Below are 16,832 nucleotides of genomic sequence, written 5' to 3'. Positions count from 1 at the left end.
GAATTATAGACCAGATATTCTTATGTCAATGGTGGGTAAACTATTGGAGAGGATTCTTAGGGACACAATTTATAAGCATTTGGAGATGCATAGTCTTATTAGGGATAGTCAGCATGTCTTTGTGAGGTACAGTTTGTGCTTCACGAGCCTAATTGAGTTTTTCGAGGAGGTGACAAAACAAATTAATGAAGGTAAAATGGTGGATGTGGTGTATATAGATTTTAGTAAGGTGTTTGACAAGGGTTAGGGTTAGGGTTGGGTAGGCTCATCCAGAAAGTCACGAGGCATGGGATCCATGGAGACTTGGCTGCATGGATTTGGAATTGGCTTGCCCACAGAGGGCAGAGGGCGGTAGTAGATGGAGCATATTCTGCCTGGAGGATGGTGACTAGTAGTGTTCTGCAGGGATCTGTTCTGGGACCCCTGCTCTTTGTGATTTTTATGAATGATTTGGATGAGGAAGTGAAGGGGTGGGTTAATAAGTTTGCAGATGACACAAATGTTGGTGGTGTTGTGGATAGTGTAGAAGGTTGTCATAGATTTCAATGGGATAATGACAGGATGCAGTGTTGGGCAGAGAAGTGGCAGATGGAGTTCAATCCGGAAAAGTGTGAAGTGATACATTTTGGAAGATCGAATTTGAAGGCAGAATACAAGGTTACTGCCAGGATTCTGAGCAGTGTGGAGGATCAGATGGTAGGGGGGGTGGTCCAAGTCCATAGATCCCTCAAAGTTGCCGCACAAGTTGATAGGGTGACTAAGAAGGCGTATGGTGTGCTGGCCTTAATTAGTTGGGAGAATTGAGTTCAAGAGCCGTGAGGTAATGTTGCAGCTCTATAAAACTGTTTAGACCACACTTGGAGTATTGTGTTCAGTTCTGGTCACTTCATTATAGGAAGGATGTGGAAGCTTTAGAGAGGGTGCAGAGCAGGTTTACCAGGATGCAGCCTGGATTAGGCAACATATCTTTTGAGGAAAGGTTGAGTGAACTGGAGCTTTTCTCGAGAGGTGACTTGATAGATGTGTATAAAATTATGAGAGGCACAGATAGAGTGGACAGCCAGCACCCTTTTCCTAGGGTGACAATGGCCAATACCAGAGGTCATCAGTTTAAGGTCAGAGGACGAAAGTTTAGGGGAGATGTCAGAAGTAGGTTTTTTACACAGAGAGTGGTGGGTGCCTGGAACACACTGCTGGGGTGGTGGTAGAGGTTGATACAATAGGGACATTTAAGAGACTCTTAGATAGGTACATGGGTGTAAGAAAAATGGATGGTGATGGACTGTGTAGGAGGGAAGGGCTAGATTGATCGTAGAGTAGATTTACATAGGTCGGCACAGCATCGTGGGCCGAAGGGCCCGTACTGTGCTGTACAGTTCTATGTTCTATTTTCTATGAATGGTGAAGCAGCTCGAAGGGCCAAATAGTCTACTCCTGCTCCTATTTTCCATGTTTCTACATCAATCTAGGAAGCATGTTTTCTTATTTGTGAACTAAGTCTTTAAAAACACAAGTGCTGAACTTTGATTGTAAATAATGCCTCACATCATTCTTTGCAACTTTCGCCATCTCCAACAGGATCCCACCACCAGGTACATCTTCCCCTCCCCCCCCCCACCACTTTCCGCAGGGATCGCTCTCTCCATGACTTCCTTGTCTACTTGTCCCTCCCCATCTATCATCCTCCTGGCACTTAACCCTGCAACCGTGCAAAGTGTTGTACCTGCCCCTACACCTCCTCCCTCACCACCATTCAGGGCCTGAGACAGTCCTTCCAGGTGAGACAGCACTTCACCTGCGAATCTGAGTGTGTCATTTATTGCATCCGGTGTGGCCTCCTCTATACATCGGTAGACCCGACACAGATTGGGTGACCGCTTTGTCAAGCACCTTCGCTCCATCCACTGCAACTGGCAGGATCTCCCGCTGGCCAGCCACTTCAATTCCACTTCCCACTCCCATACTGACATGTCTGTCCACGGCCACATCTACTACCATTTTGAGGCCAGACGCAGGTTGGAGAAGCAACACCTCATATTCCATCTTGGCAGTCTCCAACCTGATGGCCTCAACAATGATTTCTCTAACTTCCGGTAACCACTCCCCTCTGTTTTCCCTCTCCCCCCCTTTGTTTACCCTCATTCCTGTGGCCCCCTCACCCCTTCTCTTTCCCTTCTGCCGCCCTCACAACCTGCCCTTTTGGTTCCCCATTACCTTCCCTTTATTCCATGGTCCACTGTCCTCTCCTATCAGATTCCTTCTTCTTCAGCCCTTTGCCTCTTCCACCTATCACCTCCCAGCTTCTCACATCATTCCCCTTCGTACCCCCTCCCCCACCTACCTACCTTCCCCCCCTCACCTGGACTCACCTATCACCTGCCAGCTTGTGCTCCTCGCCCACCCCCTACCTTTTTATTCTGGCTTCAGCCCTCTTCCTTTCCAGTCCCGATGAAGGGTCTCGACCCAAATCATCGACTATTTATTTCCCTCCATAGATGCTGCCTGAACTACTGAGTTCATCCAGCATTTTGTGTGTGTTGCTCCAGATTCCAGCATCTGCAGAATCTCTTGTGTCTAATAATGTGTTTTCTTTTACCCAGGAATTGAATTGTGTGGCACTGTTTTTCCAATGTTACAAAACTGTATTTTTTCACAGAGTGAATTGCAATAACAGCCACTTCCAGTTATTTCACAACATTCCAGAAATATCAAGCTTTGTTGAATATGACAAAACAAAACAATGAAACAAAACAAAACAGTTGGAATAAATGACTCCTTTTCAGGATGAGGGGATGTACCTTGTGGAGTACCCCAGGCATTGGTTCTTGGCCCTCAATTGTTTAATATTTATATTAATGACCTGGAGGAGAGAACAAAATGTAAGGTTTTCAGGTATGCCCTTGATAAGAAAATAGTTTGAAGGGCATGTTGTGAAGAGGACATTGTGATTCAGCAAAAGGATAGATACACAAAAAGTGCTGGAGGAACTCAGCAGGTCAGGCAGCACCTATGGAGGGAAATAAACAGTCAACGTTTCTTTAGGAAGGATTACCCACCCTCCACTTATGAGTTATTTCCCTCCATAGATGCTGCCTGACCTGCTGAGTTCCTCCAGCATTTTTTGTGTATTGCTCCAGATTCCAGCATCTGCAGAAGTTCTTGTGTTACAGGATATAGATAGTTTGAGTGATTGGGCAAAAACTTGTCAGATAGAGTTTAATGTGGGGAAGTGTGAGGTTATGCACTTTGGTAAGAGGAATTAAACAAGTAGAATATTACCTAAATGGAGAGAGTCTGCAAATGAATAAAATTCAGAACGATCTAGGTGTTGTAGTGCATGAATTACTAGAAGTTAGCAGGCAAGCCCAACAAGAACTTAAGAAGGCAAACAGTATGTTAGTCTTTATTGTGAAGTGGTTGGAGTTTAGGAATAGGGAGGTTTTGTTACAGCTGTACACAGTGTTGGTGAGGCCACCCCTGAGTACTGTGCACAGTTTTGGTTCTCTTACTTAAAAGCAGATATAGTAGCAATGGAAACAGTCCAAAAGAGATTCACCAGGTTAATTCCTGGGATGAGAGAGTTGTCCTATCAAGGGAAGTTAAACAGTTTGGATTTGTATTCTTTGGAGTTTAAAAGAATGAGGGGTGACCTTATTCAAACATATAATATCCTAAGAGGGCTTCACAGGGTAAATGCTGAGATGTTTTAACTTGTGGAAGATTCATGAACAATGGGACATAACTGCAAAGTAAAAGGGGCTGATCATTTAAAACTGAGGGAGATGAATAATCTCTGCCCCCGGGGGTGGTGGAGGCCAGATCATTGGACATATTTAAGGTGGGGATAGATAGATATTTGAAATATCGAGGTATTGAGGATTAGGGGGAACTAGCGCAAAAGAGGAGTTGAGGCCGGCATAGATCAGCCACGATCATATTGAATGGAGGGGCAGGTTTGAGGGGCCTGGTAGCCTACTCCTGCTCCTATTTTTTAGGAGTGAATATCAGGTGTGATATACCTGAGTTTGCATTGGAATACTAAGACTTAATCACTGCTGAACAACTTCCCTGGATATGAGTCACCCTTGCACCCCCGATGTGATTTATGGGTTGAAGGCACACAATATGATGTTATTCCCTGTGCAACATTACTTTTGGTCATTGAAGGGGAGCCAGGATCATGATGTCCTGGGACTGGATGTCATTGGCCTTACCGGGAACAACACTTGACTGAGATTTCTGCCCGTTAAGTCTGTTACTTAACTTCACCCTTCATTTGCTGCTTGCCTTTTTTAAGTTACTTGGATTGGATTATTTTTCTGTTAAAGGCATCTCTATTGTCCTTTATACCTCTGTTTTGGCCTTATCTTAATATATTCTTGGACTTCTATTTTTTTCAAGCAAAATTAAATCTCTTTCCCACATGTGCAAGAAAATTTTTTGACTGTTTCTGTCATCAGCCTTAGTTATGTTTTCCCTCTTCTGTCGATGGGGATTGGCAATGTTCCAAGTTCTCTGTTATCCTGAATTAATCTTGGAAATTTGGAAAATGACTGTGTAAGCAGGAACAAACTATGCTAAATGTATGCAAACAGTGAAGGAAAATACAGGCTGTTTCTGGTGAAAATGGATCAATTGCCCGAGATTATGTATAAGTAAAAACATTTCTTAAACAAATTGATATAAAGTTGAATGATTTTTTAACTATTAGACTAATCATTACAGAAGTACAGTCTGTTAGACAGCTTCCATACAGTTTTAATGCTCTCTGCAGGATGGTTTTTTGAAATTATTCCAAAACAAAGTTAAGATCTGATTCTGTTCAGAATGTTGATAAGACTGATTATAGCAGGTTATTGCAAGTTCAGCTCCTAGAAGAGACCGATTTGATTAAAGGGCATTTATTGAAGATGGAGAGTAAGTGATAAATAATTGTTTATAGAAACAAAACCGTCAAATATTATCCTTGGTAGTTATTTTCAGAAATACTGGTTCCGATATGCTGATCAACAGAGAAGCGTTGCCATATGCCACTGGCTTGACACAAAAGTTGTTGAAAAATATTAAGTGGATTTTATGTTATGTGTTTCCCCTTGACTTATGTGATTTGTAGTCAGATGCCATCTAAAAGAAACCTGGGGTTGATATTATCGAGCTGGCCAAGCAACCAATCAGACTGATGGATTTTCACAGATCGTAAACCAGACAGTAAAAGCCTTATTAAATATTTTTACAGGAAATAAAGATTGGTACATAGAAGTATGATTAAATAACTAAGATATTATAAGCAAACTTTTAACAAATAAAATTATTTTTTCATTATTTTTAGAACACAAAATTAACAAATGTTATTCTGAGGAAATGATAATCCAAGTGTTAAAAGAAGCCTTCCAAGACCAGGGTGGTTGTTCAGCATGTGAACTCAGGTTCATCACATTCAACAAGGGTTGGAATTTTTAAGTAGTTCTTTACAGCGAGAAAATGCATCAGAAGGTAAAATGTGCATCATTTCACTGATATAAAACATTCAAATCATTAATTCTGTGTTGATTGCATCTAAGTTCAAGTTTTAAGTTTAAGTTTATTGTTGTCATAGGCATTCATACATGGAATAAATGTCATGGAAATTAGCATTTTGCAGAAGCAGCACAGTACATTACAAGATGAGGACAAACATAAGTTAACATACATTTATATTAACATAAATTATATATAACTTACACATGTGCAAAATAGACAAAATAACAACGCTAGTGCAAGATTGAAAGAGATGAAAAAATATATAGACTGTGAAGAATATGGCAACACTTCCTTTGGAGAACAGAGCATCAATGACATCAACTGGGTTTTTACATTTAACTGTACATATACAGGTAACAGAATTTGCTACAAAAATTGCAGAGACACAAGAGACTGCAGATGCTGGAATCTGAATCAAAAAACAAATTGCTGGAGGAACTCAGCAGGTCAAGCAGCATCTGTGGAGGAAAAGGAATTGATGAAGTTTCAGGTCGAGACCCTGCATCAGGACTCCTCAGATGCTGATCGACCCAGTGAGTTCCTTCAGAATTTGTTTTTTGCTATAAAAATTACATTTATGGTAGAGAATACTTAAAGTTTTTTTTTGTCATTTGGTCACCAGCTCTCATTTCTTTCAGTGACATTGGAAGGTTTTTACTAATGTGAAAAATTCAGGGACGTTTAAATAGTCTGCCAAATTTGCTCTTGCTAATATTATTGTTCTATCATACAAAGTCATAATTCTTCAAATTACTAAATATCAGAGTTTCCCTGTGTACAAACCACAAGCAAGTTGCTTCTGGTTGCTTCCAAGCTTTCATGATCCACATTGGTGCACCAGATAAGGGCAACAATACTGTGATGAGCCAGTGAAGTAGTCACGGTGAAGAATCTTCAGGTGTTCACTTGAGTTTCAACTTACTGCTATGAAAATGGATTCTGAGGCAAAGTTTGCATAGAATCTGGATGGTGTAAGAGATGCAGTAATTATAATTGGATTGTTATACAGAAGACAGGAGAATATTATTGTGTGGATACAGATGATTTATGACAAAAGTTAATGTTTGTGGCAACACTCTGCAACAGTGCAGAAATACCCTAAATTATTGTGGTTCCAATGATGGGAATGTTAATATTTGGACACATCAGAGCAAGAAAGAACACAATTAGAACAAAAAAAAGTCCATTTTAGTGCAGTGATCAAAGTGGTCATACTGTTGCTAAGCTGTAGTGTTTAGGGTTGTGCCAGTTGGTTCAAGAACTGAATGGTTGAAGGGAAGTAGCTGTTCTTGAACCTGGTGATGTGGGACTTCAGGCTTCAGTACCTCCTGCCTGACGGTAGCTGCAAGAAGATGGCATGGCCTTGATGGTGGGGATCTTTGATGATGGATGTTGCCTTCTTGAAGCAGCGCCTCCTGTAGGTGCTACCGATGGTGGGGAGGGATGTGTCTGTGATATATTGGGCAGAGTCCACTACTCTCTGCAGCTTCTTACATTCCTGTGTATTTGAATTGCTGTATAAGACAGGATACTTTCAACAGTACATCTGCAGAAGTTTGTTAGAGTGATTGGTGACAAGCTGAACCTCCTTAACCTCCTAAGAAAGTAAAGACGTTGGTGCACTTTCCTTGTGATTGCATCTATGTTCTGGGCCCAGGACAGGTCATTCAATATGTTAATGCCCAGGAATTTAAAGCTGCTGTCCCTCTCTACTGCCAACCCCCTAATGTAGACTGGCAAATGTTTGCCCTTCTTCTCCTTCCTGAAGTCAACAATCAGCTCTTTAGTTTTACTGATGCTGAGTGAGAGGTTTTTGCTGTAGCACCACTCAACCAAGTGTCCCCATCTTGCTCCAGTACCTGAGTCATCACCACCTATGATTTGTCCAACAACAACTGTTTGTTTGGAAGGATTCTCTACTTAAATTGGCTAGGAACTCCCTATATATGCTGGTATCAGAGTAGAAGTTGGCATTAGTGGCACAATGACGTAAGTCAAATGATCCAGTCTTCCACTCATATTATATGTGTTATTTTGGACAAATGGCACAAAAATAGACCACAACCAGTCCATTTTGGGGTTTACTCTCCTCTGGAACCTCCTCACATCTAACTTCATTTATGCCCATTAGTGTAATTACCTATTCCATCCTCCCTCATGCACTCCTCTAGCCTCTGCTCAAAAGTATCTTATGCTGATTGTCTCAATCACTCTCTATAGTAATGAATTCCACATTCTTGCCACTCTTTGAGTAAAACATTACCTCCTGGTTTTCCAGGTGATTATCTTATATTGACTCTAGTTAATCTCTTCCCAACATGTGGAGACATTTTATGTCATTAGAATAACATTTTCTTCCATGAGCTATGGCACTGAACTCCCCATTGAACTCTATGTGGCAACTTGGACTTTGTCCAGTTATGGCACTCAGATCACATTGCCTGCACTGTTGAACACTGCACCTGGAAAGAGTGGATGCAAGTAGTTTGAGAGGTTCAGAAACTGAATTAACTGGCCTCAGAAAAGTGTTCTGGAGTGCTGAAAAGTCTTAACGATGGCTGGTGCTGAGAGGTCTGAGAAGACTTTTTACAGTAAAGTTAACAAGAAGCTAACGGACTGACATTAAGCTTAAAGCATTTAGACTCTTTGCATCCTTAAAAAGAACACAGATGTGTAGTGTAGTGAGTGATCTGATAAGTATTAAACTACCATGTTGTTGATGTTTGCGAGTTTAAACCCACCAAGAATTTAAAATGCAATAATCAGCTTCCTGTTTTTGCATAGATTTGCATTCTACTTTTAGCAGTGTGAAGGACCCAGACTTAGAGTCTCTGATAATGAAATGCACACAAATTCTCCACTCTAAATGCCCTGGGAATACCTTAAAGTTTAAAGGTTCCCGCTGTAGTGACTAACTTGTGAAAAGGTTGTGAATACATATCAGCTTAAAACCACCAAGAAACCAGATGCAGTGAATCATGGTTTCCTGCAACTGTTTACAAAACTGCCATTCACTCTAAGGCTATGTGAAACACTAAGGCTTTAATGCATAAAAATTAGGTAGTGACCAATTCTTGGTGCCTTTTCACAGCATTAAAGATAACCTAACTGTCCTCTACCTAGGCATTGTGGGGTAGTGGGTAAAATGTTCCTATGAGATCCATCTTCTTGCATTGAATTCTGCTTCCTTTCAGTCAAGGATGGTTTTTTTTTCTGTTCTAATTCTAAGGAGTGAAAGGTACCTATGTGTGAATTATTTTAATATGGGGTGACAATTTCACATCAGCTGCAACACAGGGAGGATATTGCTAGGGCCCTGACAGAGATATTTGTGACTTTGTTAGCCATAGATGAGGTACTGGAAAAGCAGAGGATAAACTCATGTTGTGCCTTTATTTAAGACAGGCAGCAGGGCTAAGCCAGAGAACCACTGGCCAGTGAGCCTTACATCAGTGGTGGGAAAGTTATTGGAAGAGATTCTGAGAGATAGGGTTTATTTCCACTTGGAAAGGCAAGGACTAGATTAGGGATAGTCAGCAAGACTTCATGCTTGGGAAATCATGTCTCACAGATTTGATTTAGTTTTTTTGAAGAGGTGACCAAGAGGACTGACAAGGGCAGGGCAGTAGGCATTGCTGACTTTGACCTTAGCAAGACCTTTGACAAGGTCCCACATGGTAGGCTGGTCCAGAAGGGTAGATCACATGAGATAGAGGGTGAGCTCGCCAATTGGATACAAAATTGTCTTGGTGTCAGGAGGCTGAGGATAGTAATGGAAGTTTGTTTTTCAGATTTATGGCCTATGACCACTGGTGTGCCACAGGGGATCAGTGCTGGGTCCCCCATTGTTTGACATATCTACTAATGATCTGGATGAGAACGTAGGTAGCATGAATGTAATCATCAATGGTAAAATTCATCATCACCTTCAATGTATCAGCACAGCCTTTGAAAATAGCTATTGAAAAATCAAGAGCACAAATTTCATTGTTTTGGTGTTTGTGTTTCTCCATTTTCCTCAGTTTAACCTCATTCACTGTGACCCTGTTGCCACTGTCACTGTCCTCTCCTCTTACATTCTGCTAATCTGTAACCAGATCAATACACTGACGTGGCCTACATTTTCTCTTTAGATTTACTGTATAACTTTCTGCTCACCTGCACCTTAATCTACTCTCCCTTATTAGAACATAGAACAGTACAGCACAGGGACAGGCCCTTCAGCCCAATATGTCTGCGCTGAACACAGTGTTAAACTAAACTAAATCTCTTCTGCCTGCACATGATCTATATCCCTCTATATTCATGTGCCCATCTAAAATCCTCTTAAAAACTCCTTTCATTTCTGATTCTTCCGATACCCAGGACAGCCTGTTCTACATACCTGCCACTCTCTGTGTAACCATACTTCAAGTGTGGCCTATAGAGCTGCAACGTGACTTCCTGATTCAATGTCCTGACCAATGAAGGCAAGCATGCCATATGCCTTCTTACCATAGAACCATAGAACACTACAGCACAGAACACAGGCCATTTGGCCCTTCTAGTCTGTGCCAAAACCTTATTCCACTAGTCCCATTGACCTGCACCCAGTCCATAACCCTCCAGACCTCTACCATCCACGTATCTATCCAATTTATTCTTAAAATTTAAGATTGAGCCTGCATTTACCGCGTCAGATGGCAGCTCGTTCCACACTCTCACCACCCTGAGTGAAGAAGATCCCCCTAATGTTCCCCCTAAACCTTTCCCCTTTCACCCTAAAGCCGTGTCCTCTCATACTAATCTCTCCTAATCTAGATGGAAAGAGCCTACCCGCATTTACTCTGTCTATACCCCTCATAATTTTGTAAACCTCTATCAAATCTCCCCTATTTTCTGCGCTCCAAGGAATAAAGTCCTAACCTGTTCAATCTTTCTCTGTAACTCAAATCCTGAAGACCCGGCAACATTCTAGTAAATCTTCTCTGCACTCTTTCAATCTCACTGATATCCTTCCTATAGTTAGGTGACCAGAACTGCACACAATACTCCAAATTTGGCCTCACCAATGGCTTATACAACCTCACTATAACATCCCAACTCCTATACTCAGTACTTTGATTTATGAATTCCAGGATGCCAAAAGCCTTCTTTACAACCCTGTCTACCTGTGACACCACTTTCAGGGAATTATGTATCTGAACTCCTAGATCCCTTTGTTCCTCCACACTCCTCAGTGCCCTACCATTTACTGTGTACGTCCTACCTTGATTTGTCCTTCCAAAATGTGACACCTCACACTTGTCTGCATTAAATTCCATCTGCCATTTTCTGGCCCACTTTTCTAGTTGGTCCAGATCCCCCTGCAAGCTTTGAAAGCCTTCCTTGCTGTCCACAACGCCTCCAATCTTAGTGTCATCAGCAAACTTGCTGATCCAATTTACCACATTATCATCTAGATCATTGATATAGACAACAAACAACAATGGTCCCAGCACAGATCCCTGAGGCACACCACTAGTCACAGGCCTCCAGTCTGAGAAACGATCATCCACTACCACTTTCTGTCTTCTCCCACACAGAGAATTTCAAATCCAGTTTACCTCTCCATGGATACCTAGTGTCTGAACCTTCTGAACTAACCTCCCATGTGGGGCCTTGTCAAAGGCCTTACTAAAGTCCATATAGACAATATCCACAGCCTTTCCTTCATCTACTTTCTTGGTAACCTCCTCGAAAAACTCTGCAAGATTTGTTAAACACGATCTACCACACACAAAGCCATGCTGACTATCCTTAATCAGCCCTTGGTTGTCCAAATACTTGTATATCCAATCTCTCAGAAAACCTTCCAATAATTTACCTACTATTGATGTCAGGCTCACCGGCCTGTAATTACCTGGCTTACTTTTAGAGCCCTTTTTAAACAACGTAACAACATGAGCTACTCTCCAGTCCTCCGGCACCACACCCATGGCTAAAGACATTTTAAATATATCTGCCAGGGCCCTTGCAATTTCTACACTAGTCTCTCTTAAGGTCCAAGGAAATATCTTGTCAGGCCCGGGGGATCTATCTACCTTTATTCGCTGTAAGGCAGCAAGCACCTCCTCCTCTTTAATCCCAATATGTTCCATGACACTACTGCTTGTTTCCCTTCCTTCCATATACACTATGCCAGTTTCCTGAGTAAATACTGATGCAAAAAAACTACTTAAGATCTCCTCCATCTCCTGAGGCTCCACACATAGACAACCACTCTGATCTTCTAGGGGACTAATTTTGTCCCTTACTATCCTTTTACTCTTAATATACTTGTAGAAACCCTTCGGGTTTACCTTCACATTATCTTCCAAAGCAACCTCATGTCTTCTTTTTGCTCTCCTGATTTCCTTCTTTAGTATTTTCTTACATTTTCTATACTCTTCAGTACCTCATTTGTTCCTAGTTGCCTATACCTGCTATACACCTCTCTCTTTTTCTTAACCAGATCGCCAATATCCCTTGAAAACCAAGGTTCCCTATGTCTGTTAGCTTTGCCTTTAATCCTGGCAGGAACATGCAAACTCTGCACTCTCAAAATTTCACCTTTGAAGGCCTTCCATTTACTGAACACATCCTTGCCAGAAAACAACTTATCCCAATCCACTCTTCCTAGATCCTTTCTCATTTCCACGAAATTGGCCTTTCTCCAATTTAGAACCTCAACTCGAGGACCAGAGGTATCCTTATCTATAATTTACTGAAACTAATGACATTATGGCCACTGGACCCAAAATGTTCACCTACACATACTTCTGTCACCTGACCTGTCTGGTTCCCTAATAGGAGATCAAGTATTGCATTTTCTCTTGTTGGTACCGCTATGTATTGATTTAGAAAACTTTCCTGAACACGTTCGACAAACTCCAAGCCACCCAGCCCTTTCACAGTGTGGGAGTCCCAGTCAGTATGTGGAAAGTTAAAATCCCCTACTATTACAACTTTCTGTTTCTTACATCGGTCTGCTATTTCTCTACAGATTTGCTCCTCCAATTCTCTCTGACTATTGGACAGTCCATAATACAACCCTATTAGTGTGGTCACACCTTTCCTGTTCCTCAGCTCCACCCATATGGTCTCTGTAGATGAGTCCTCCGGGCTGTCCTGTCAATGCACAGCTGTGATACTTTCCCTGACTAGTAATGCCACTCCTCCCCCTTTCATCCCTCCCTCTCTATCACGTCTGAAACAACGGAACCCCGGAAAATTAAGCTGCCAGTCCTGCCCCTCCTGCAACCAAGTCTCACTAATAGCAATAATGTCATAATCCCACGTGACAATCCATGCCCTAAGCTCATCTGCCTTACCTACAATACTCCTCGCATTGAAATAGATGCACCTGAGAGGATTTCTATCACGTACAAACCTTTGACTTTTGTCTATACATGCAGTCCTCGCATGACCTTTTTCCTCCTCCACCTCACTATCTGCTCTAACACTCTGGTTCCCCTCCCCCTGCAAATCTAGTTTAACCCCCCCCCGGAGCAGCACTAGCAAACCTACCCACAAATATGTTAGTCTCCCTCCAGTTCAGGTGCAAACCATCCCGTTGGAACAGGTCCCACCTTCCCTGGAACAAAGCCCAATTGTCCAGAAACATGAAGCCCTCCCTCCCGCACCATTTCCTTAGCCACGTATTTAGCTGCATTATCTTCCTATTTCTAGCCTCACTAGCACATGGCACAGGTAGCAATCCTGAGATTGCAACCTTGGAGGTCCTGTCCTTCAACTTTGCACCTAATTCTCTAAACTCTCTTTGCAGGACCTCCTCCTCCTTCCTATCCACGTCATTGGTCCCTACATAGACCACGACATCTGGCTGCTCACCCTCCCTCCTGAGAATATCAAGAACTCGATCTGAGATATCGCAGACCCTGGCACCAGGGAGGCAACAGACCATCCAGGATTCTCGATCTCTCCCGCAGAACCTCCAATCTGTCCCCCTAACTATCGAATCCCCTATCACTACTGCTCTCCTCTTTTCCTTCCTTCCTTTCTGAGCTGTGGGTCCAGTCTTGGTGCCAGAGACGCGACCACTACAACTTGTCCCTGGTAGGTCATCCCCACTGGCAGTATCCAAAACGGTATATTATCGTTGATGGGAACGGCCACAGGGGTGTTCTGCTCTTTCTGTCTATACCCCTTCCCTTTCCTGCCAGTCACCCAGCTACCTGCTTCATGACTTTTAGGGGTGACTATCTCCCTGAAACTCCTGTCTGTTTCTGCCTCTGCCTCACGAATAATCCGAAGTTCATCCAGCTCCAGTTCCCTAACTCAGTTTGTCAGGAGCTGCAGCTGGATGCACCTTTTACAGGTGTAGTCATCAGGGACAAGTGTGTTGTCCCTGACTTCCCACATACTGCATACGGAGCACACGACTGCCCTAACTGCTGCCTTCATTACCCACTAAGTTAATTAAATTAATTAAAGGAACTTACCCAGCCTTACCACACTGCGAGCCAAAGCCTCAAATTACCACTCCTACCCTGAGCCACTCACACACTGGCTGCTCCTCTTCAGTTACCCCTCCTTATATTTGTCCCTGCCAATTATCTCAGTACTCACTCCCTCTAATCAACCAATCAACACTTTGTTTTGAATACTTTGTCCGTACCTGTTAGGGAACCCACTGCTCCAACGTCTCCCGGGCTGATCCTGTAAGAGAAAAGCCCGTGAAAACCACCCTTTTTACCAGTGTGGCCACTTTCAGGGAGCCATGGACTTGGACCCCAAGGTCCCTCTGTACATTAATGCTGTTTAGGGTCCTGACACTAACCGTACACCCTCCCCTTACATTTGACCTCCCAAAGTGCAAAATTTTCATTCAGACACAAGAGACTGCAAATGCTGGAATCTGGAGCAAAACAGAAAGTGCTTGATTCTAGCATCTGCAGTCTCTCCTGTTTCCATTTTGCTGCTCCACGGTGCAGTCTCTTCAAGGCATGCCTACTTTGAAGAAGTTCTCCTCTTCCCTTTGACAGGGGGTTCTGTGTGACCCTCTCACTGCTCCCCCTCTGTGATTTCTGCCAGTCTGGATGAAGTGTCTTGACCCAAAACTTTGACTGTCCATTTCCCTCCATAGATGCTGTCTGACCCGCTGAGTTCCTCCAGCGTTTTGTACACTTTCATTCAAGTCATTTATATACATCACAAACAACAGAGGAGCCAGCACCAGTCCCTGCGGAACACCACTGATCATGGACCTCCAGCCACAATAACACCCTTCCACCACTACCCTCTGTCTTTCATGGGCAAAACAATTCTGAACCCAAACTACCAAATAAAACCAAAATACCATCTTGATTACTACTTATTTGAAATGCCAGGACCTGGGCTTGTTGCAGTGAAGCCTGACCCAGCGGAATCGCTCTCTTTCCTCGGTGCCCAGCTGCCAGGGATTGAACATGAGGACGAGGTAAGGTTTATTTTCAGCGAATGGATATCAGTTGTCGGGGTTTTCCATGGGCGATAGTGGTGGGACACGCCTCGCCGACCGGTGATTGGGTGCTGGAGGTGTTGCTTCTCGGGCAGTCGTACTGCTCGGGCAATGGGGTGGTTACTCCCACTCGTCATTTTCCTGGCCTTGTTCACCCACCGGTTCTTTGATTTGTGGTAAGTGGTGCAAGACATTTCCTGAGGCCGTGTGTCAGTCACCGAGAGCGGGTACTCGGTTCATGCAGACGCTCTGGAGCCCGCAGTCTGGACACCAGGGAGAGGCGACGACCAGAGTCTCTCAGCGGGACGCAAAGTTAAAATATTATTGTGGCCAAACACACTTTTCGGAAGCGGGTTTGCGGTCTGCATTAGATCGCCCCTCCCGATTGCTTGGCGCCGTGCCGCAAATCTGCGGCTCTCTTCCCCCCCACCCCGCCCCGCCCCGCCCCCGCTGCTGCCGCCGCCGCCCGCCGCCGCCGTGTCATCGCCGCCCGCACTTTGTCCGGCCGTTGGAGCGGAATGGTCTGTCAATCAGTTGGTCAAGTACCTTGCCAGTGACGATACCCGGCATAGTAATATTATTGAGTATTTGAGGGTAAAGATTAGCTGGCAACATAAATGGAAATCTGGAACTCTGCAATGGGCATAGAAATATTGAGAGAGGAGTACAAGGAGCAGTGGGGCCTATTAAAGACAAAAATGGGAACTTGTACGTGGATGCCAAGGGCAATGTTAGGGTACTAAGTGAGTACTTTGCATTTGTCTTTATCAGGAAAGAGAGTGCTTCAAAAGCAATAATGAAGGAGGAGAACATTAAAACAGTAGGTGCATTAAAAACTGAGGTATTAGAAATGTTGGCAGACTCAAAGTAAATGTGATCACTTTCTTCTAAGTTTTTCCCCACAGAAACTTGGTCCATTTGATCCACTCATTGTCTTGCAGGTTTCTAAACTGGTTGTGTTATTTCTGTTTTGCAGCAATAAATTGGGTGTTTTCAAAGAAGTGGTTCCCATTGAACCTGGTGATTGCCATCTAATCAAAGGGATTGGTAAGTAGTTCCTTTGTTCACTAAACTTGGCTGGAAAATGAGAGGTTGTGAAAAGTATATGTTCATGTAATTGGTGCATTATACCTGGATTAAAGGGCTTGATGTGATGGATTTTACATGGAAATGCACATTTAGCAAAATTCATCTCACAATACCTCGGACTATATTTCTTTTCTCTCCCCCAACTTGCAATAATGTTGTTATGTTTATTTTGTTGTGTAATGTATAATTTATGTTAATTTAAGTTTATGTTAACTTAAGTTTCTTATGTTTGTAATGTACTTTGCTGCTGCTGCAAATAGTTAATTTTCATGGCATTTATAACCTGGGTATGCATGCCTGTGACAATAAACTTGAACTTGAACTAGTGAATTTCAGTTTGGAAGGAAGAAACTGCTCCCAGACAGCATCCACACAGATGCATGAACAGAGATCTGGGGTAAATGTAAATGTGTGCAGATTTTTGAAAGTGGGTGAACAGACCTTATGTTTTGATTTTAAAATTGGTATTGGAATCTAAGGTTTCAAAAACAGAACTTTAGGGAAGGGAGGAGTCTGACACTCTGACATGAAACAGAGTAGAATTCTGAGTTATGAGGAGAATGCAAGGAAACTTCAAGGTGAATTGGACAATTTGAACAAGAGGGCAAATAAATGACAGATCGGGATGTCCTTGTGCACCAGTCACTGAAAGCAAATATGCTGTATATCAAGCAGTTAAGAAGGCAAATGCTATGCTGTCCTTCATTACAAGAAGTTTGAGGCAGGAGCAAAGATGTTTTACTACGATAATAAAGGGCCGTGG

General features: G+C 42.9%; 1 protein-coding gene across 1 annotated transcript in view; it reads left to right on the top strand.

Moving 5' to 3' along the window:
• The first annotated feature begins 15,027 nt into the window (after positions 1–15,027).
• Positions 15,028–16,832, top strand: part of LOC127570555 (serum paraoxonase/arylesterase 2-like) — a 46,616-nt gene continuing 44,811 nt past the window's right edge. Inside the window, exons 1-2 of the mRNA XM_052016217.1 lie at positions 15,028–15,156; positions 15,957–16,027. Coding sequence (XP_051872177.1) covers positions 15,092–15,156; positions 15,957–16,027 — 136 coding nt within the window. The 5' untranslated portion in view covers positions 15,028–15,091. The remainder of the gene's footprint in view (positions 15,157–15,956; positions 16,028–16,832) is intronic.

Source organism: Pristis pectinata, chromosome 5 (genome assembly GCF_009764475.1).
Source record: "Pristis pectinata isolate sPriPec2 chromosome 5, sPriPec2.1.pri, whole genome shotgun sequence".
Classification (NCBI taxonomy): Eukaryota; Metazoa; Chordata; class Chondrichthyes; order Rhinopristiformes; family Pristidae; genus Pristis; species Pristis pectinata.
The sequence above is the reverse complement of the archived record's forward strand: the minus strand, read 5'-3'. Positions and strand labels throughout refer to the sequence as shown.